This window comes from Eleutherodactylus coqui, chromosome 11, assembly GCF_035609145.1.
Source record: "Eleutherodactylus coqui strain aEleCoq1 chromosome 11, aEleCoq1.hap1, whole genome shotgun sequence".
Classification (NCBI taxonomy): Eukaryota; Metazoa; Chordata; class Amphibia; order Anura; family Eleutherodactylidae; genus Eleutherodactylus; species Eleutherodactylus coqui.
In genome coordinates this window covers 54,086,936-54,110,439 of record NC_089847.1, presented here as the reverse complement: position 1 = coordinate 54,110,439, position 23,504 = coordinate 54,086,936, and the positions used below count along the sequence as shown (strand labels likewise).

The 23,504-nt window shown below is 46.8% G+C and overlaps 1 protein-coding gene across 3 annotated transcripts in view; it reads left to right on the top strand.

Moving 5' to 3' along the window:
- The window catches only part of LOC136582855 (transmembrane protein 272-like), a 90,758-nt gene that overhangs the window by 53,840 nt on the left and 13,414 nt on the right, over positions 1 to 23,504 (top strand). For 2 of the 3 annotated variants that reach the window (XM_066584124.1, XM_066584125.1), the window contains one exon: positions 7,785 to 7,961. The exons of the other annotated variant lie outside the window; for it this stretch is intronic. In XM_066584124.1, coding sequence (XP_066440221.1) covers positions 7,785 to 7,961 — 177 coding nt within the window. The remainder of the gene's footprint in view (positions 1 to 7,784; positions 7,962 to 23,504) is intronic. 3 annotated transcript variants of the gene reach the window in all.

Sequence of the window (23,504 nt, the reverse complement as noted above, 5' to 3'; positions counted from 1 at the left end):
CAGTAGGCGTAGCCAAGAATAGCAAGACAGGTGTCTATAACTCCATAGGTAGTTGCCATTAATAACAGAGCAGTCTCTACCCTCAGTACACTCGCAGCGGGCAGTTGTAGTCATCAAATAAGTTCACAGTATTTGGCTTGGACCTATCTATGTTACAGTCTCTAGGTCAAAAGTGGTCCAGAATCACTTGTGTTATCCAACTTTAATCACAGATACTCTTCCCTTAACTCAGCAGCACCCTGCCTTTGCACTCTGTAGCTAACCTTTGAAAAGGCATCCTGAGCTCCTGATATTTATAACCTGGCCTCTTTTTAGAATGCTACAGCTTCTACACGTTCTGCACACCTGACCACTAACCTTAGCTACCCTGTGTGACCAATGCTACACCATATTATTGTCTTAGAGGCACTGTTCATATTCATTCAGTAATTCACATGTACGCTACAATGAATGCATTAAAGTGCTTGTTAGTCATTACATACATTCTTATATAGAATAACAAAACACAATTTAACATAACACAATATAACCTAGCAACACATAATGTGACATTAGTCACCAGATACTTTATGGGCGGTTACAGTTCAAGGATACAATTTGTTGGAAGAAGGTGGTTATGTGCTCTGACAGTCCTCATCTCTGCACCTTCCTAAAGATCCATCCATCAGCTGCACAACTGCTACTGCCAGTAAGCAACAAGAAGCAAATAGCAGAGCAATTATTTCCTGAGTGCTCCTATCTTCTTGCTTTGCTTTCTAATTTTGTTTTACTATACATTGATAACCAAACTACATACACAGTCAGCTTGGAAGCATATATAATGAAACAATATTCTGACTCACCAACTTAGCACAGCACTTACTATGTCTCGATATTCAACATCTCTATCTCTCTCACCACTCCTTCTCTCTCTCTTCTGCCTTATACTATCTCTCCTCTCTCTCTCCCCCCTATTTCTATGTCCTCTCTCTCTCTCTCTCTCTCTCACTCCTCACTCCTCTGATCTCTCTCTCTCCCTTTCCTCTCCTTTTTCTCTCTCTCTCTCTCTCTCCTTGCTCTCCTCTTCCTCTCCTTTCTCTACCCCCTCTCTCTCCCTTCTCTCTCCCCTATCTCTCCTCTCTCTTCCATCTATCCTCTGTCTCTGTCCTCTCTTTCTACCTCCTTACTCTCTAGTCTTTCTCTACCTTCTCGTCTCTCTCTACCTTCTCTTCCTCTCTCCTCCCTGTCTCCTCTCTCTTCCTCCCTCTTCTCTCTCATCCCTCTCCACCCTCTCTCCTCCTCTATCCCATCTCTCCCCTCTCTATCTCTTCCCTCTCTATCCCATCTCCATCTATCTCCTCTCCACCCCACCCCCCGTCTCTCCCTCTCTTGCCTCAGTCTCTCCTCTCTCCCCTCTTTCTCACCTCTTTCCCTTCTCACTCCTCTCTCTCCCCTCTTGCCCTTCTCTCTTCACTCTCTCTATTCTTTCTTTCTATTCTCCTATTTCTCTCCCCTCTCTGTGTCCTATCTCTCTCTCACTTCTCACTCTCTCCTCTCTCTCCCCTTCCTCTCTTTTCTCTCTTCCCTCTGTCTCCCATCTCTCCTCTTTCTCCTTCCTCACTCTCTCCCCTCTCTTTGACCTCTCTACCCCCTCCTCTCTCTCCCTCCCTCTCCTCTCTCTCTTTCCCCTCTGTTCTCTCTCATCCCTCTCCACCCTCTTCCCTCTCTATTCCTTCACCCCCTCTATCCCATCTCTCCTCTTTCTCTCCTCATTTTCTCTCCCTCCCTCTTTTATCTCTCTCCTCTGTTCTCTCTATCATCTCTCTCACCCCTTTCCACCCTCTCTATCCAATCTCTCCCTTCTCTATCCCTTCCCTCCCATCTCTGTCTTCTCTCTCCCCATGTCTCTCTCTCACCTCTTTCGCTTTTCTCTCCTCTCTCCCCTCTTGCCCTTCTCTCTCCCCTCTCTATTCTCTCTTTCCCCACTTCTATCTTTCTCCCCTCTCTTCGTGCCATCTCTCTCACTCTTTACTCTATCCTCCCCTCTACTTTCCCCTCTCTCTTTCCTCTTCTTGCTCTCCCCTTCTTCTCCTTTTCTCTCCTCTCTCACCTCTCTCTCTAGCCACTCTCTATCCCTAGTACCTTGTCACCACCGGAAAATAGGGGTTTGACAGGGCTTGCACAGAGGAACGCCCCTGTCACGCCCCACGTTCCCATTTGCTTGAATTCCAGAGGGTCCTAGGAGCGTCTGTATAGATTTTTGCCTGGGCTTGAGGGTTAGGGTTCGTATTTCTGTTAAGCTTACATTATTTGTTGTAAATGCTTGCATGTTACAGGTGTAACATGGCAGCATTTACAGCTAATAATGTAAGGCTAACAGGAACACTAACCCTAACAACCAAGCAAATATTAATACAAACGCTGTTCTTCCCCGTATGCTGTAGCGCTGAGCAAATATTGCCCATCTGGCTGGGAACATAAATCGGCCGGTAAGATACTCCGCTCCCCATCTGCCTCTCAGTCAGCAGCGCCAGCGGCTGTGACAGCTCCTGAAGGGAGAGGAGGCAGCAGAGTAGTACCAGACACCTCGTAGGGCAGCACCGGGCTGGTAGAGGGAGATGTGTGCCGCAAGCACAATACACACCTCACAGACGGCGCTGGACCGAGGTGTGAGACGCTGGCAGCAGTAGCCAGCAGTGGGAATGTGGACATGTGAGTAGCCCTGCAGCGGTAGAGTGAGCTGTGTGCAGGCAGCGCAACAGACAGCGCTGACACCCCGCTGCACACAGCTGTCAGCTGGCAGCAGCAGTACCACACACCTGGTAGGGCAGACACATGCCGTTGTACCAAGCTGTAAGGCAGCTACAGCAGCAGTAGCCAGCGCCAGTAGCCAGCGCCGGGGATGCGTAGATGTGACGGCTGAACACAGCACATTATGAGCCAATGGGAAGCTAGGGGCATCTACTGCAGCTAAACCTGTCAGCTCCTAGCTTCCGGTAGTTACAAGGTATAATAGTACCTCTATCCCTTCCCTCCCCTCTCTATCCCATCTCTATCTCCTCTCTCCTTACTCCCTCTCTTCTCTCTCTCCTCTCTCCCTCTTTCGCCACTGTCTTTCCTCTCTCCCATTTCTGTCTCCTCTCTCTTACCTCTTTCTCTTCCCTCTCCTCTCTCTCTATTCTTTCTTTCCCCCCTCCTTTCTCTTCCCTCTCTGTGTGTCCTCTCTCACTCACTTCTCACTCTCTCCTCTCTCTTCCCTTCCTCTCCTTTCTCTCTTCCCTCTCTCCTCTCTTTCTCTCTCCTCATTGTCTCCTCTCTCTCTACCTTCTCTTTCTCTCTCCCCTCTTTCCCCTCTCTCTGCTCTCTCTTCACTCTATACCCCCTTCTTTCTCTCCCCTCTTTTTCACCCCTCTCCACCGTCTCTATCCCTTCTCTCTCCCTCTATTGCATGTCTCCCCTCTCTATCCCTTCCCTCAAATCTCCATCCCATCTCTGTCTCCTCTCTACCCCCTCTCTCCCTCTTCCCTCCCCTCTCCTTTACCCCCTTTCTCTCTCCTATGTGTCTCCTCTCTCCCCTTTCTCTCCCCTCTCTATCCCCTCCCCCCTCTCCCTCCCCTCTCCCTCCCCTCTCCCTCCCCTCTCCCCCTTTCTCTCACCTCTTTCCCTTCTTTCGCCTCTCTCCTTCTTGCCATTCTCTCTCCCCTCTCTGTATTCTCTCTTTCTCAGCTCCTATCTCTCTCCCCCTCTTCACTCTCTCCTCCTTCTCTCTACCTTCTATTTCTCTCTCCTCCCCTTGCTCTCCCCTTCCTCTCCTTTCTCTCTCCCCTATCTTGCTCTCTCTCCCCTCTCCCCTATCTCTCTCCCATCTCTCCTCTTTCTGTTCTCCCTTTCTACCTCCTCCCTCTCACCTCTCTCTACTTTCTCTTTCTCTGTCCTCTCTCCCTCCTCTTTCTTCTCATTTCCCTCTCTATCCCCTCACATCTTTCTTCTGCCTTTCCTATCTCTCTTCCCTCTCTCACCTCTCTCACCTATTTCCCTTTTTTCTTCCTTGCCTCTCTCCTCTCTCCCCTCCCTCTACTCTCTTTCCACCCCTCCCATCTCTATTCCCTCTCCACCCTCTCTTTCCCCCTCTCTCTCATCTCTCCCCTCTGTCTTCCCTCTTTATTTTCTTTCCCATCTCTCTCCTCTCTTCTCTCTCCCCATCTATTTCTCCTGTCTCTCTTTGTCTGCCCTTTCTCTCCCCTCTCTATTGCCTCACTCCCATCTCCCCCTCTCTATCCCCTCTTTCCCTTCTCTCTGCTCTCTCTCTCCTCTTTCCTTTCTCTCTCCCGGTACTGGTGTATTATGTCTCCACCACAAGTATGGGTAGATACGTAGTGAAGGCTGTATCCGCCCAGTGTACATCCACAAGATGGTGATTGGCTGTCTGGATATAGTTATGGCTGGGATGGAGGGTTAGGGCTAAGGTTAGTTTCAGTGTTAGGCTTACATTATTAGCTGTAAATGCTTCCATGTGAGAGTCAGGGCCGCATTCACATCGAAGCATTATCAGCTAATAATGTAAGCCTAACACTGAAACTAACCTTAGCCCTAACCCTCCATCCCAGCCATAACTATATCCCGATGCTGCTAGCCTATCACTGGACCTGCCAGTGCTCTATCGGTTAACTGCTGCCAGCTCCTCTCACTGACCCACTGCTGCCTCCAGTCACTGGTCCTTCCGGCAATGCTGCCAACTCCTCTCACTCACACCCTGCCGCCTCCAGTCACTGCCCCTGCTGACAATGCTGCCACCTCCTCTCACTCACCGCCTGCCACCTCATATTACAGCCCCTACTGTTGCTGTAGCGGTTAACTGCTGCCAGCTCCTCTCAGTCACCCCCTAATGCTTCCTGTCACTGGATCTGCCGGCACTGTAGCGGTTAACTGCTACAGGTCCCTGTCACACCCTGAGCCAGCGAGTGTGTCGTAGCAGAGCAGTGAGTTGCAGGACCTGAGGGGGAGCAAGCTGTGCAGCCAATCACGAACTGGGGGCATCACCTGGCTGTCAAACAGCCTCACCTTTGTTGACACCCACCACTTCCAGTGTTGACAAGGTACAACAGTACCCTCTCTCTCCTCTTTTTCTTTCTCCACTACCTTTCATCTCTCTCCCCCCTCTCACCTCTTTTCCCTCCAACCCCTCACTCTCTCATCTATCCCCTCTTTCTCTCTGTTCTTTCAAAACAAACTAAAGGAACACTTAGTTGTCACAGTATAAGGGTGCCATACAATCTAATGGCCATTTTACATGGGATAATTTTTGCTTGAATGAGCCCTCGAGCAATTGACATCACTGCTGAGAATTGTTCACTTCTCACTCACTTCTCGCTCAGTGCTTTACACTTCTATGTTAAGCACTGAGCGGGCAGTATTTAAAACGTAACAAGACGTGAACGAGCCGGCAATGATTTTTACGCAGGTTGAAACTAAGCGACAAATAAAAAGCAAACAAAAAGTGCACAATCGCTCACGTTTAGACGCAACAACTATTATACACTTTTGTTGAATTGAGTGAATTTTGAGCAACAATAGTTACATGTAAATGGGCATTAACCCTTTCCAATCCAATTTTGGATTCAGGCTTTCCTAAAAGGCTTGATCTTTTTGCTGTTATACAACTCTGCCATCTGCTGGCTAAAGCCAGTGTGCGTGCGCCAGAGAGGCTCTGACAGTCGAGTGGCTGGCAATAAACGGTAAGAAAACCCTGTCGGACGTCTTCTGACATTGGAGCTGAACAAGCTTTAATCAAATGTAGGAAGATGTCAGACAGTGGATTGGAAAGGCTTAATCCAGTCCCTCAGGGCACATTCACAGAGAACAGTTGGTTTGGATGTGATGAAAACTGTTTTTGCCATGGATTTGGTGTTTAAGGTAAACTAGCCACAACCACAGCAAAAATGCAACACGTGGCTGATGTGGTTTTTGGTGCAGTTTATACTGCAGCCAAACTGTCCTGTATGAGGGCACCATAAAACTGCTGGTATAATAATCTGTCCAATTATGAAGCATAAACCATTGTAAATCCATTTTACCTGATTTGTTGTAAATAAAAGTAACAACAAGTGCACTGGAAAGACAACTGCAAGACAACCCCAAAAATGGAATGGTTTTGATCATTCCCCTGTCCTTATCTTTCCTGATTGAGTATTGCATTTTGCTAGTTTCCTTGTCACTACTGGTAGCATGAGGTGGTACCTGAAATTCAATCACTTTGCACAGGTAGTGGCCTCCAGCAGGCTACTCGCCTACATGTTTTTGACCAAACTGTCAGAAACAGACTCCATGAGGGTGGCATGAAGGCCCGACATACTATAGTGGGCCCTGTGCTCACAGCCCAGTATCATGCAGTCTGACTATTTTTCGCCAGAGAACACTAAAATTGGCAACTGGACCCTGACCTCTCTTAGGTGCTGGGATGAAATTGTCAGTGCCATTGTTCCTCCTGGTGTAGGACAATATCCAGTCTCATATGGCCAGAGTATGTAGGGATTTTCTGGATGATGAAGGTATTAATTCCACTCACTGGCTTCTACGTTCCCCCAAACTAAATCCAACTTGAGAGCTTCTGGGACATTCCATATCTGATGGCACCAAGTAGCTGTCCATGAGCTCACTGATGTCCCAATCTAGGTCTGGGAGGAGATTTCCCAGGATACTATCCACCATCTCATCAAGAGCATGATTTTCTGGGTGATTTGGAATCAGCCCTCAGTTGGTTGATGATTTTGGTTTCTATTGACTGTTAATATGTTGTTGTCAATGAATTACACAAAATATATCAGTACATTTTTTCAACTTGTATTTTTTATTCATGGGGATCTGATGATCCGATCTGTGATTTAAGTATATCTATATATAATTAATCTGTCCTGTTTAAGAAAGGTCTAAACTTCAGAAAATAAGCTTGGAATATACACTACATGACATCATATACACTAATTAAATCACTATAAATACAGTGTGATCCCATAGCAATACTTATGTTGTAGAGATCCGTAATACAGTTATGTGCTAGAGGCCTTAGACGTTGTTCATACGAGTATAATAAGTATAAAATCCATGTCAGATTTTTCCAACATGGATCTGATGCTTAATCAATAGCCAAACTCAAAGCTGAACCTTTGAGTCCTGCTGCGGACTTACATGTGGATTTGGCAAGTGGATTTAACCCTATTCCATGAGGCAAATCCCCATGCACCCACCTGACATGGTTTCCATGTCACAAATTGACATGTCACTTCCATTTTTTCCATGACATGGATTCTAAAATCCATATGCAGAAAAATCAGAGCCATAGTTTATAATTGTACAGGTGTAGGGCTGTAGCTGTTCCCTGCCTGCACTTGCCGTGACTTGTTCAGCTTCAGGTCAGAGTTTCATTTTCTTCCATTTACTCTCCTACATTCTCTCGGTGGTCTGCAGCATGGAAGCGCTGTGTCTCTTTTCTTTTTATAGTAGTTTATAAATTGTCATAGTTCGTTCCATACTATTCAACTGAATGCAGAAACAGTGAGCGAGGAATGTTCAAACGTAAAGAGAAGTGAGTGAGCTGGCAAATTACGCACACCCAAATTACGCCATGCAAACGAGGCTTTATTTTTAAATGTTCAACTTACATTGTATAAATTTGCATTATAACAGAATTATTATTGTATGATAATAGTTAGCATTGTACTTAGTCTAAAGTAATTTACTGTGTAAAATATATTTTGTGATATTATGAAAGTCAATTAATGCTAGTTTATAACTTAATTTTCCAACAGGTGTTATGTACCAGAATAAATGTCCACTTCAACCTCTGATTTCAACTTACCTGATAGTGGCTGGTGTGAGTCAATTATTGGCCATCATACTGCAGCTATTAAAATTGTTATGCCATCAAGTATCTGCAGTATTGGAGGGATTTATATTATTATTTATTTTTGGTTGGTTAATTGCTGGTAAGTACAAAATCCATTTTAACCCCACAACATACTTATATTTCTGTGACACCTCAGACTTTCACTTCATAAGGGCCAATTCTCATGTTCATAACATGGCCACATTTTAGCATGTGTATTATGGGCACAACATCTGGAATTTCACTTGTTCTAGTTAACCAAACACTACTAATTTCCTAGGTGGTTTGGGTTTTGCGTCTGCAATAAAAAATGCTAAGGCACAGCTGAGTTACAGCCATATGAAACTGACAGGGCTATAAAACTAAAGCTCATCCTCCTGCTAGAAAAGTGTATGCTATACAGTAGCTTTAGATTAGAAGAAAGTCAAAGCTGCCTGAGGCGAAGTGTGAAATAGTACCCCCTTCCCCATACAAAAATAAATCCACCCACTTAACAGTCATGGAAAGCACCAATACAAAAGATACCCAACACATATTAAAACCATTATGGGGCTCAGTAGTGGCCCTAATAGTAAATGCCCTTCCCCCTTAATTACTCCAATAATAATGGCTACGTCGTTAATGCTCCCAGTAGTAATAGTGAACCTATCAGTGTCCACAGTAGTAATAATAACCCTGTTAGTGGCTCTAGTAGTAATAGTGAACACTGTTAGAGGCCCCACTTCTAATAGTGCCTCCATTAGTGACCTCAGTAATAATAGTGACTCCTGTAGTGGCCCCAGTAGTAGTAGTGATACTGTTAGTGATCCCAGTAGAAATATTGACCTAGTTAATGGCCCTAGTAGTAAAAATGAACCCTTTAGTGGTCCTAGTAGTATTAATGACCCTGTTAGTGGTTCTAATAGTAATAGTAGCCACAGTAGTAATAGGTAACCATGTTAGAGTGCCACTAGTAATAGTAACACCTGTTAGTGACCTCAGTAGCAATAGTGACTCATGTAGTGGTCCCAGTAGTAATAGTAACCCTGGTAGTGGCCCCAGTAGTAATAGTGACCCTGGTAGTTACCCCAGTAGTAATATTGACCTTGTTAATGGCCCAGTAGTAAAAATGACCCTGTTAGTGGCACCAGTAATAATACTGCACCTGTTAGTGACCCCGGTAGTAATAGTGAACCCTGTTAGAGGCCCTATGAGTAATATTGACCCCCAATTGCTAGCCTCAGTAGTAATCGTGATCCTGTAGTGGTCCCAGTAGTAATAGTGACAATGATAGTGGTCCCAGTAGTAACAGCGACCCCATTAGAGGCCACCGTAGTAATACTGGCCTAGTTAATGGCCTAACAGTAGCAATGACCCCGTCAGTGGCCCCAGTAGTATTAATACCCTATTAGTGGCTCAGTAGTAATAGTGAACCCTGTTAGAGTGCCACTAGTAATAGTGATCACCAATTCGTAGCCTCAGTAGTAATAGCGGCTCAAGTAGTAACAGTGACACCAAAAGAGGTCCCAGTAGTAATAGCAACACTATTAGAGGCCCAAGTAGTAATATTAGCCTAGTTAATGGCCGTAATAGTAGTAATGACCCATTAGTGGCCCCTGTAGTATTAATGACCTTATTAGTGGCCACAGTGAAATAGTGAACCCTGTTAGAGTGCCACTAGTAATAGTGACCCCTGTTACTAGCCCCAGTAGTAATAGTTATTCTTGTAGTGGTCCCAGTAGTAATAGTGACCCCCATTAGTGACCCCAGTTGTAATATTGACCTTGTTAATGGCCCCAGTAGTAACAATGACACTGTTAGTGGCCCCAGTAGTAATAGTGCACACATTAGTGTCCCCAGTAATAATAGTGAACCCTGTTAGATGCCCTACTAGTAATAGTGGCCCCCAAATTTGTAGCCTCAGTAGTTATAGTGACCCCTGTAGTGGTCCCAGTAGAATAGTGACCTCATTAAAGGTCCCAGTAATAATATTGGTCTAGTTAATGGCCGTAAAAGTAGAAATGACCCTGTTAGTGGCCCCAGTAGTAATAATGAACCCTGTTAGAGGTCCCACTAGTAATAGTGACCCCCATTAGTAGCCTCAGTAGTAACAGTGACCCCTGTAGTGGTTCCAGTAGTAATAGCGACCCCATTAGAGGCCCCAGTAGTAATATTGGTCTATTTAATGGCCGTAATAGTAGCAATGACCCTGTTAGTTGCCCAAGTAGTAATAGTGGTCCCAATAGAAATAATTACGTCATTAATGGCACCAGTAGTAACAATGATCCTGTTAGAGGCCCAAGTAGTAATAGTGTTCTTGCTAGTGGCCTCAGTAATAGTAGTAACCCCTGTGGTGGTCCCCCGTAGCAATAGTGAACCTTATTAGAAGTCCCACTAGTTAGAGGCCTCAGTAGTAATAGTGACACTTGTAGTGATCCCAGTGTTAACGGAGAACGCATTAGTGGTCCCAATAGTAAAATTTACCTTATTAATGGCCCCAGTAGTAATATTGACCATGTTAGTGGTCCCAGTAGTAACAATGATCCTGTTAGTGTTCCCAGTAGTAATAGTACACACTTTAGTTGCCTAAGTAGTAATAATTGACCCTTTTACAGGGCCCACTAGTAATAGTGATCCCAGTTAGTATCCTCAGTAATAATAGTGACCCCTGAAGTGGCCTTAGTAGTAATAGTGAGCCCTGTTAGAGATCCCAGTAGTAATAGTGACCCCCATAGTGGACCCAGTAGTTTTAATGACCCTATTAGTGGCCACAGTAGTAATATTGACCTCGCTAATAGCCCCAGTAGTAACAATGAACCTGTTAGTGGCCCCAGTAGTAAAAGTGCCCCCCGTTAATGGCCTCAGTAGTAATAGTAAACCCTTTTAGAGGGATCACTAGTAATAGTGATCCTTGTTAGCAGCCTCAGTAATAATAGTGACCCCTGTAGTGTCCCCAGTAGTCATAGTGACCCCTGTAGTGGCCACAGTAGTAATAGTGACTTCCACAGTGGACCCAGTAGTAATAGTGTGCCTCATAGTAGCCCCTGTAATTTTAGTGACCTCTGTTATAAACTGAGAAAAATAGTCACTCCCGTAGTTGCCTTAGTAATAACAGTGTTCCCCCTAGTAGCCCTAGCAGGAATAGTTTTTCCCATAGTGGCACTAGTAGGAATTAAGGTCCCATGTTAGTAGCCTCAGTAGTAATAGTGATCCCCAGTCAGGCAGCATCCCAACAAACATTTTACTTACTTGCTCTTAAGATCTGGTCCAGTGGCGGCAGTGGCTACCACCCCTGCTGTAATTGTAGTGTGACCCCCGATTCCTTTGACCAGTGTTTGTGCTGCATGCAGGAGCGCAGATGCCAGAGGACAGGTCAAGGGGCACACTCTAATTACAGCAGTATAGGGCCCCCACGACCGCTAGACTAGTATTACAGAGTGTGTGAGTTAAATGCCTGCAAATCCGTGTGCCCCCTAGAAATCAATTTGAAAACCATGTTGATATGCTTTAAAACGAAAAGTCAGTGTTGGTTTTGTGCAAACTTATCCTTAACCCCTTAGTGACCAAGCCTGTTTGCAACTTAAAGGAGATGTCTCGAGGCAGCAGTGAAATTTTTTTTTTGCCCAGTCCCCCTTCTTCAGCATACATTACTAAGTACCAATGTAAATGGCTTTTAAAGCCGGTTCCTACTTACAGTTCTGGCGTTTCATGAACTTATAAAAAGTTTCCCAAAGATGGCCGCCGCTTCTTCTCCCTGCGCTTGCTTCAGCCCGACGTGCTCGCTCCCGAGACGCCGGTCACGCTTCGTATTAGCAGGGAGCTGTCCAGTGCTGATCCTTTCCCCCTGCACAAGTAACCCAGGCTTCAGTATAGCAGGGAGCTGTCCAGTGCTGAATTCTCAGCAGAAGGTACTGTAATGCCTCCCTGCAATTCACTTTCCACTGTTTTAGATGAAATAGTTTTTTCACCTAAATATATATGTGTGTGTATATATGCGTGTACACATTTTATATATATATCTATATATATATAGATAGATATATATAGTATACGTGTGTATGAGTATACGCATACGCGTATTCGTGAGTGTATATATACACACACATTATATATATATACCCACACGTGTTTGTATATATGTGTGTGTATATATGTGTGTGTATGTGTGTGTGTGTATATATATATATGTGTGTGTGTATGTGTGTATGTATGCATGTGTGTGTGTGTATGTGTGTATGTATGCGTGTATGTGTGTGTATGTATGCATGTATGCGTGTGTATGTATGCGTGTGTGTGTATGTATGCATGTGTGTATGTATGTGTGTATGTGTGTATGTATGCATGTATGTGTGTGTATGTATGCATGTGTGTATGTATGCATGTGTGTATGCATGCATGCATGTGTGTGTATGCATGCATGTGTGTGTGTATGTATGTGTGTATGCATGCATGCGCGCGCTTGTGTGTGTGTGTGTGTATGTGTGTGTGTATGTATGTGTGTATGTATGTATGTGTGTATGTATGTATGTGTGTATGTATGTATGTGTGTGTATGTATGTATGTGTGTGTGTGTATGCATGTATGTGTGTGTGTATGCATGTATGTGTGTGTGTATGCATGTATGTGTGTGTATGCATGTATGTGTGTGTGTGTATGCATGTATGTGTATGTGTGTGTGTATGCATGTGTGTGTGTATGCATGTGTGTGTGTGTATGCATGTGTGTGTGTGTGTGTGTATGCATGTGTGTGTATGCATGTGTGTGTGTGTGTGTGTGTATGCATGTGTGTGTGTATGCATGTGTGTGTGTGTGTGTGCAGGCCCCGGCGGCAGGCTCCGGGGGCACTGCGGCGGCAGGCTCCGGGGGCATGGCGGCGGCAGGCTCCGGGGGCATGGCGGCGGCAGGCTCGGGGGGCAGCGCGGCGGCAGGCTCGGGGGGCAGCGCGGCGGGGGCACTGCGGCAGGCTCGGGGGGCAGCGCGGCGGCAGGCTCGGGGGGCAGCGCGGCGGGGGCACTGCGGCAGGCTCGGGGGGCAGCGCGGCGGCAGGCTCGGGGGGCAGCGCGGCGGCAGGCTCGGGGGGCAGCGCGGCGGCAGCATCGGGCGCACGGCTGCAGGCTCGGGCGCACGGCGGCAGGCTCGGGGGCAGGGCGGCAGGCTCGGGGGCAGGGCGGCAGGCTCGGGGGCAGGGCGGCAGGCTCGGGCGCACGGCGGCAGGCTCGGGGGGCAGCGCGGCGGCAGGCTCGGGGGGCAGCGCGGCGGCAGGCTCGGGGGGCAGCGCGGCGGCAGCATCGGGCGCACGGCTGCAGGCTCGGGCGCACGGCGGCAGGCTCGGGGGCAGGGCGGCAGGCTCGGGGGCAGGGCGGCAGGCTCGGGGGCAGGGCGGCAGGCTCGGGCGCACGGCGGCAGGCTCGGGGGGCAGCGCGGCGGCAGGCTCGGGGGGCAGCGCGGCGGCAGGCTCGGGGGGCAGCGCGGCGGCAGGCTCGGGGGGCAGCGCGGCGGCAGGCTCGGGGGGCAGCGCGGCGGCAGGCTCGGGCGCACGGCGGCAGGCTTGGGCGCACGGCGGCAGGCTCGGGGGCAGGGCGGTAGGCTACGGGGCAGGGCGGTAGGCTAACACATCACCCCCGACCCCTCACTTACATGGGCGGCTTCTAGGCAGGGCTTCTCGGCTGGGCGGCTTCTAGGCAGGGCTTCTCGGCTCCGCGCGGCTGGGCTTCTCGGCGCTGGGCGGCTGGGCTTCTCGGCTCCGCTCGGCTGGGCTGGGCTTCTCGGCTGGGCGGCTCTGCACCTTCCTCTAACAGAGGATGGTAGCAGAATGGCCGCTCCAGCGCGCTCCCGAGAGGTTACAGCTCTTCTGCGCATGCGCAGAAGAGCTGTAGCGGCTAACACACTGAAGCGGCTCGTGCTGAGCAGAAGACCGGACTGCGCAAGCGCGTCTAAAAAAGCAAGCCGCCAGCGATTTTAGACGGAACCATGGAGACGAGGACGCTAGCAACGGAGCAGGTAAGTGGAATAACTTCTGTATGGCTCATATTTAATGCACGATGTACATTACAAAGTGCATTAATATGGCCATACGGAAGTGTATAACCCCACTTGGTTTCGCGAGACCACCCCTTTAATGATCAGGCCAAATTTTGGAAATCTGACATGTGTCACTTTAGCATAGAATAACCCCGTAAAAGTTTTGCATATCCAAATAATTCTGACATTATTTTTTCAACAAAATTGTATTTCATTTGGGTGGTAAAAGACCGAAAGAATTTGTGTATATTTATTAAAAGTGCCAAAATTGAGAAAATTTATAAAAAATTGTAATTTTTTTCACATTTTCAACTGCAATATGTCAAATATGTGCAAACATACTGTACCAATTTTTGATAAAATATATATTTCCATCTGTTTACTTTATTCTGGAAGCACATTTGAAAAACAGGTTTTGACCGCACAGTTTTCTGTAGGAGTTAATGCAATTTAGAAGAGAAAAAATAAAATGTTATCTTTGCAAATATGTCATTATAACCTCTTAGTGACGGCCCCATCGGGAAACTACGTCCTGCCTGAGTGGGCTTTAATCCTAGAGGACGTAGAATTATGCGTCCTCTTAGGATTAATGCCCCTCAGGCTCTGGACGTGACAGCTCCATGCTGTCAGTGCCTGCAGGTAGCCGACAGCATGGAGCTGTCATCCCGGGCTGCAGCCAGTCCCCCCGGCAATGCGATCGGCGCTATTCAATCGATAGCGCCGATCGCATAAAAGTTAAAAAAAGTTTTAAAAAGTTTAAGATTCAGCTGCCCTCACTGGAGCAGTGACAGGTGGCCTCGTTGAGCCGAAAAAAAAGTAGCGCTCTAACATAGGTCGGTCTCACATGACCGGATAGGAATTACGGATTCCGCATGCGTCTGATCCGCAGTAATACGCAGATCAATCGCATTGGATTACACAATTCCGCTCACATTAGTGGGTTGGAATCATGTAATCCACTCACAGAAAAGAGAACACAGCAGGTTCTATTTTACTGCGGATATCTGCAACATAGAGCCTATTGTGCTCCATGGTCGTGGATATACCCGCTGCCCATACGCAACTGTATGTGTACAGGCTGCGGGTACCCGCGTCATCGCTAAGTGACGGTGCGGGAAATACAAACAAAAAAAAGATGTACTGCGCATAACCGCCCGTGTAAGTACGCAGTTATGCGCAGTACATTACGCGGCCATACGCAGGGTCACAGCCGGATTCCACATACGTCTGTGTGAGCCTGGCGTTATTCAGACCACTACCTGTAATACGTATTTTACAAGAAGCCCCGGGAACGCTCGCCTTCATGCAGTTACAGGAGCAGCTTGTTGAGCGCCTTCTGTGTGAGACTGCCGTGAGAGAAGCTTGCGAAGACTCACAGAAAGCCACTTTTTCACCCCATACCCACCACTGAGGTCAAGAAAGGACCCTCAAAAAGCATGAGAGTAGGGGGGATACCCGGTTTTATCGCCCCATGGGCCCATTCCAACCAGCCTCTGTAATTACCCCTGTCTTCAGAAATACCACACAGTTCACATTATTACTTTTATCTAAGATTTGGGGAACACCTAAAAGGGCGCGGAGGGGGGGGGGGATATTTTTAGGGAGTCAATTTTTATTCCGTACAAATGAGCCATGGGGCCTGGAATTTATTCAGTTGTGCCCTGCAATCCAACGGGTGTTACCTCCTTTATAGGCCTTGCCATGGGTCCTGTAAGTAAATTAGGGCCACAATGGGTATGTTTCTGAACACGGGACAAACAGGGGTATCTATTTTGGTGTGAACGGCTTCATTCCTATGTACACTGTACAAAAAAACGGTTTTTAAATTTAAAAAATTGCCAAAAAAATTTGAAAATCTGAATTTTTTCCTTCTGCTTTGCTTAGATTCATTCAAATAATGTGGGGTCAAAATACGCAGTACACCCCTAGATGAATTTGTTAAGGGGTCTAGTTTTTAAAATGGGGCCATTTGAGGAGGTTACTTATCGTTTTGGCCGCTCAATGGCTCTATAATTGGGCAATGGGGCCTGGAATTTATTCAGTTGTACCCTGAAATCCAACAGGTATTCCTTTCATTGTAGGCCTAGCCATGTGTCCTGTAAATCTATTAGGGCCACAATGGGTATGTTTCTGAACACGGGACAAACAGGGGTATCCATTTTGGGGTGCAAGTCTTCATTAATATGTGTGTTGTACAAAAAAAAGCTGTTTTTAAAATGACAGAATTGCCAAAAAAGCGAAAATCACAATTTTTTTCCTTTTATTTTGCTTGCATTTATTCAAAAACTGTGGTGTCAAAATATGCAGTACGCTCCTAGATGAATTTGTTAAAGGGGTTGCCCCACGGCCAAAATGAAAATTTTTTCACAGCTCAGTCCCCCATGTTCAGCAAACATCACAAACTACCCATGTAAATCGTTTGTATAGAACGTTTCTACTCACCATGAAGCAGTTTTATGAAGTTATAAAATTTTTCTTCCAAGATGGCTGCCGTCATTTCCCAAGGTGCACCGCTGGTCTTTTCCCACGGTGCACCGCGGGTCTTCTCCCATGGTGCACCGTGGATGTTCTTCTCCAGTCTGAGCTCCACTGCCGATTAAGCCACCTCATTGGCTGATCGGCACCACATGACGGGGCGAAGCTACGTGATGATGCAGAGAAGAGGGAGGAGCCGGGACGCAGCTCGTGAGCCCGGACCATCCAGAAGAGGAATCTTCAGTGCGCAAGCGCGACTGTTCCTGCGACCGGAGGAAAAGTTTGGTCGGCGCCATGGAAATGGGGACGCCAGCACGGGGGGGGGGGGGGGACCCCCTGTAGGTAAGTAAATACCTTCTGTATGGCCAATATTTAATGCACGTTGTATATTACAAAGTGCATTAATATGGCCATACAGAAGTGCTTAACCCCACTTGCTGTCACGGGACAACCCCTTTAAAGAGTCTAGTTTTCAAAATGGGGTCATTTGTGGGGGTTCTATATGGTTTTGGCCACGCAAGAACTCTACAAGTGAGCAATGGGACCTAAAAGGACTTCAAGCAAAATGTATGTTCTGAAAGCCACCGATTACTCCTTTCATTTTGGGCCCCGTTGTGCATCCAGACATAAGATTAGGGCCACAATGGGTATATTTCTAAAAACAGGACAAACAGGGGTATCCATTTTGGGGTGCAAGTCTTCATTCATATGTGTGTTGTACAAAAAAAGCTGTTTTTAAAATGACAGAATTGCCAAAAAAACAAAAATCACAATTTTTTCATTTTGCTTGAATTCATTCAAAAACTGTGGGGTCAAAATGGTCAGTACACCCGTAGATAAATTCATTAAGGGGTCTAGTTTTCAAAATGGGCTCATTTGTGGGGGTTCTCTATGGTTTTGGCCGCTCAAGAACTCTACAAGTGGGCAATAGGGCCTAAAATGACTTCAACAAAATCTATGTTCTGAAAGCTACCGATTACTCCTTTCATTTTTGGCCCCGTTGTGCACTCCGATATAAGATTAGGGCCACAATGGGTATATTTCTAAACACAGGACAAACATGGGGATCCATTTTTGGGTGTAAATCTTTATTTTCATGTAAACTATAGGAAAAAATATGTCTTTAAATTGACATATTTGCAAAAATATGAAATTTTATTTTTTCTCCTCTAAATTGAATTAATTCCTGAAAAAAAACTGTGGGGTCAAAATACTCATGACCCCCCTCAGTGATACATTAAGGGGTGTAGTTTTTAAAATGGGGTCATTTGGGGGGGTATCTATTATTCTGACACTCATGAGCCTTTCCAATCTTGGCTTAGTGTAGGAAAACAAAGTGTTCTTCAAAATGCTGAAAAGTAATGTTAAATTTGTATGTCTCCAAAATGGTTAAAAAAACATGAAAGTTTTTCAAATGTGCATCCACAATAAAGTAAACTGATGGAAATATATACCTTAGCAAAATTTTGTACAGTATGTTTGCACATATTTGTGTAATTACAGTTGAAAATGTGAAAAAAAATTCCCAATATTGGCACTTTTAATAAATATTTATAAATACTATCAGTCTATTTTTTCCACCTATATGAAGTACAACATGTGGTGAAAAGTGACACATGTCAGATTTTAAAAATTTGGCTCCGTCACTAAGCTGCAAACAGGCTTCGTCACTAAGTGGATAAAGACAGTTTTTTCCCCTATATTGCACATGAAAATGAGGATTTGCACCCCAAAATGCATACCCCTGTTTGTCCTGTGTTCATAAACATACCCATTATGTCGTTATGCACAATGAGGCCCACAACGAAAAGGGCATTCAGTGGCTTTCAGAACATAAATTTTGCTTGAAGGTGTTTCAGGTCCCACACACTTGTAGAGACCTTAAGTTGCCAAAAAATAGAGGACCCCCACAAATGACTCAATTTTGTAAACTATACCCATGATTTTGAACAAATTTATCTTTTCAACGCAGTTTTTGAAAAAATCTAAGCAAAGCAGAAGGAAAAAATACAATTTTCATTTTTTGACAATATTGTCATTTTAAAAAGTTTTTTTGTACAGCACACATATGAAAGAAAACTTGAACCCCAAAATAGATACCCCAGTTTGTCCTGTGTTCAGAAACATACCCATTGTAGCCCAAATCTGCTGACTGGACACATGGCTAGGCCTGTAATGGACAGAACACCTTTTAGCTTTCAGAGCACAACTGAATACATTCCAGGCCCCATTGCTCACTTATGGAGCAATCAAGCTGTCAAAACGATATAATGCCCCCACAAAAGACCCCATTTTGAAATCTAGACCCCTTACCCCATTTATCTAGGCTTGTACTGACCATTCTGACCCCCATTTTTTGCAAAAATTATTATAAAGCATGCTAAAAAAAAATCAAATACTTTTTTTTCATAAATAGCACTTTCATGAATGTTTTTTTTGTTTCATGAAGGGAAAACTGGGGAGATGCGCCGCAGATTTAATAGCACTAGTTCTTGTATTCAGCAATGCCCCAATCTACTTTTAGGACACATGGCTAAACCTATAATGGAGGGAACATCAATGAGATTTCAGGGCACAACTAAATCATTTCTAGCCCCCATTGCACTCTTGTACAGGAAAAAAATTTGACTCCCTAAAAGGAATATCTCCATGCTCTTACTATTTTTGGTAGCCAAAAGCAGGGGGATTTTAAATTTTCCAGGCAATCCTCAGCTTCTGTGCATGTGTCCGCCATTTTGCCGACGGGCGCATGTGCAGAAGCCGGGAGAAGGCGTGTGGATAACAATCTCGTCGGGGGAGAAATCCGGGGGTCTTGGGTGAGTAGTTTCATCTCTAATGACAGATATGATCTGTAAGGGGAGATGAAACTTTACCTTTTTTTACTTTCTCTTTTTAACTTTACATGATTGTCGTTATCCATTGGATAACGATGATCACACGACCAGGGACCACATATCGCAGCTCCTGGTGACATCTACTTGCTCTCAGCTAGCTCTCATAGCCGGCAGCAGGGAGTTTTTAAATTTCCCAGGCTCTCCGGGCTTCTGCGCATGCACCCGAAACTGGCGTGCATTCACAGAAGCCGGCGACAGGTCCTTGCAGGACGAGAACGCCGTGGGACATCGCGAAGGGCAGAGGTGAGTAGATTCATTTCTCCTCATGGATCCAAAAACGTAAACTTTTTTTAAACTTTTATGCGATCGTCGTTATCCGTTGGATAATGGCGATCGCGTTACAGGGGGTCGCACACTGTGGCCCCGGTGACAGTTCCAGGCTCTCGGCTACCGCCACTAGCCAATATCAGGGAGCTGTCACACTCACAGGCCCTGGGACTTTACGCTACAGGGCCAGTGTGATTTTACAGTCCTGTAAATTACAGACTAGACTCCCAGAACGTGAAAACACGTACGAGTGATCACTAAGAGGTTAAGAAGCTTCCTTGTAAGATACTGTCTGTGGGGAAACCTATAAATCCTAGCAGGTCAAGAAGGTCTGCAGCTGTCTAACACTGCCAATATTCTTCCTCGAGTTCTGTCCATATCTGAGATGAACAGAACTGGCACGGAAAATGAGCACATTAATTACAGGGTAGAGATGAGCGAGCACCAAAATGCTCGAGTGCTCGTTACTCGAGACAAAATTTTCGCGATGCTCGAGGGTTTGTTTCGAGTAACGAACCCCATTGAAGTCAATGGGCGACTCGAGCATTTTTGTATATCGCCGATGCTCGCTAAGGTTTCCATTTGTGAAAATCTGGGCAATTCAAGAAAGTGATGGGAACGACACAGCAACGGATAGGGCAGGCGAGGGGCTACATGTTGGGCTGCATCTCAAGTTCCCAGGTCCCACTATTAAGCCACAATAGCGGCAAGAGTGGGACCTCTCAACAATTTTTACTTCTGAAAAACCCTCATTAGCAATGCATACCTTAACTAAGCACCACACTACCTCCAACAAAGCACAATCACTGCCTGCATGACACTCCGCTACCACTTCTCCTGGGTTACATGCTGCCCAACCCCCTCCCCCCCGCGCATGACCCAGTGTCCACAGCGCACACCAAGGTGTCCCTGCGCAGCCTTCAGCTGCCCTCATGCCACACCACCCTCATGTCTATTTATAAGCGCGTCTGCCATTAGGAGGAACCGCAGGCACACACTGCAGAGGGTTGGCACGGCCAGGCAACGACCCTCTTTAAAAGGGGCGGGGCGATAGCCCACAATGCTGTACAGAAGCAATGATAAATCCAATCCTGTGCCACCTCCATGAGGAGCTGCACACGTGGGCATAGCAATGGGGAACCCATGTGCCACACACTATTCATTCTGTCAAGGTGTCTGCATGCCCCAGTCAGACCGGGGTTTTTTTATAAATAGTCACAGGCAGGTACAACTCCGCAATGGGAATTCCGTGTGCACCCACAGCATGGGTGGCTCCCTGGAACCCACCGGCGGTACATAAATATATCCCATTGCATTGCCCATCACAGCTGAGGTAACGTCAGGTTTAATGCAGGTGGTCTTCGGCCCACACTGCATTCCCCAGTCAGATTGGGGTTCTTTAGAAGTGGACACATGCAGTTACAACTCCGTGTGGACCGACAGCATGGGTGGGTCCCAGGAAGCCACCAGCGGTACATAAATATATCCCATTGCATTGCCCATCACAGCTGAGGTAACGTCCGATTAAATGCAGGTGGTCTTCGGCCCACACTGCATTCCCCAGTCAGACTGGGGTTCTTTAGAAGTGGACACATGCAGTTACAACTCCATGTGGACCGACAGCATGGGTGGGTCCCAGGAAGCCACCGGCGGTACATAAATATATCCCATTGCAGTGCCCAGCACAGCTGAGGTAACGTCAGGTTTAATGCAGGTGGTCTTCGGCCCATAGTGCATGCCCCAGTCTGACTGGGGTTTTTAATACATAGACACTGGCAGGTACAAATCCCTAATGTGAAGTCCTTGTGGACCCACAGCATGGGTGGCTCCCTGGAACCCACCGGCGGTACATAAATAAATCCCATTGCAGTGCCCATCACAGCTGAGGTAACGTCAGGTTTAATGCAGGTGGTCTTCGGCCCACACTGCATGCCCCAGTCAGACTGGGGTTCTTTAGAAGTGGACACTGCAGTTACAACTCCGTGTGGACCGACAGCATGGGTGGCTCCCTGGAACCCACCGGCGGTACATAAATAAATCCCATTGCAGTGCCCATCACAGCTGAGGTAACGTCAGGTTTTATGCAGGTGGTCCTCGGCCCACACTGCATTCCCCAGTCAGACTGGGGTTCTTTAGAAGTGGACACATGCAGTTACAACTCCGTGTGGACCGACAGCATGGGTGGGTCCCAGGAAGCCACCAGCGGTACATAAATATATCCCATTGCATTGCCCATCACAGCTGAGGTAACGTCCGATTAAATGCAGGTGGTCTTTGGCCCACACTGCATTCCCCAGTCAGACTGGGGTTCTTTAGAAGTGGACACATGCAGTTACAACTCCATGTGGACCGACAGCATGGGTGGGTCCCTGGAACCCACCGGCGGTACATAAATATATCCCATTGCATTGCCCATCACAGCTGAGGTAACGTCCGATTAAATGCAGGTGGTCTTCGGCCCACACTGCATTCCCCAGTTAGGCTGGGGTTCTTTAGAAGTGGACACATGCAGTTACAACTCCGTGTGGACCGACAGCAAGGGTGGGTCCCAGGAAGCCACCGGCGGTACATAAATATATCCCATTGCATTGCCCATCACAGCTGAGGTAACGTCAGGTTTAATGCAGGTGGTCTTCGGCCCACACTGCATTCCCCAGTCAGACTGGGGTTCTTTAGAAGTGGACACATGCAGTTACATCTCCGTGTGGACCGACAGCATGGGTGGCTCCCTGGAACCCACCGGCGGTACATAAATATATCCCATTCAAGTGCCCAACACAGCTGAGGTAACGTCAGCTTTAATGCAGGTGGGCTAAAAATTACTAGGATTACAATGTAGGCGAGGGCCCAAAAAAATTGGTGTACCAACAGTACAAATGTACTTCAGAAAAATTGCCCATGCCCAACCAAGAGAGCAGGTGAAACCCATTAATCGCTTTGGTTAATGTGGCTTAATTTGTAACTAGGCCTGTAGGCGGCCCAGTTAAAATAAAAATTGGTTCAGGTGCAAGTTTCAACGCTTTATTGAATTGAGAATTGAAACGTATAAACATTGTTTACAAAAGTTATATGACTGAGCCTTGTGGGCCTCAGAAAAATTGCCCGTTCGGCGTGATTACATGAGGTTTCAGGAGGAGGATGAATATAATACACAGATTGATGAAGCTAAAAGGTCCCCGTTTTTTATGGTGATAGAGAATGATGCTTCCATCTGCGGGTGCAGCCTACGTATTGTTTACGTACCGCTGCTGTCCGCTGGTGGAGAAGAGAAGTCTGGGGAAATCCAGGCTTTGTTCATCTTTATGATTGTAAGCCTGTCGGCACTGTCGGTTGACAGGCGGGTACGCTTATCCGTGATGATTCCCCTAGCCGCACTAAACACCCTCTCTGACAAGCAAGCACCTCCAGGGCATACAGCGCGAGTTCAGGCCACGTGTCCAGCTTCGACACCCAGTAGTTGTAGGGGGCAGAGGCGTCACGGAGGACGGTCGTGCGATCGGCTATGTACTCCCTCACCATCCTTTTACAGTACTCCCGCCGACTCAGCCTTGACTCGGGAGCGGTGACACAGTCTTGCTGGGGAGCCAGAAAGCTGTCAAAGGCCTTGGACAGTGTTCCCCTGCCTGTGCTGTACATGCTGCCTGATCTCTGTGCCTCCCCTGCTACCTTGCCCTCAGAACTGCATCTTCTGCCACTAGCGCTGTCGGATGGGAATTTTACCATCAGTTTGTCCGCCAGGGTCCTGTGGTATAGCATCACTCTCGAACCCCTTTCCTCTTCGGGTATGAGAGTGGAAAGGTTCTCCTTATACCGTGGGTCGAGCAGTGTGTACACCCAGTAATCCGTAGTGGCCAGAATGCGTGTAACGCGAGGGTCACGAGAAAGGCATCCTAACATGAAGTCAGCCATGCGTGCCAGGGTACCTGTACGCAACACATGGCTGTCCGCACTAGGAAGATCACTTTCAGGATCCTCCTCCTCAGGCCATACACGCTGAAAGGATGACA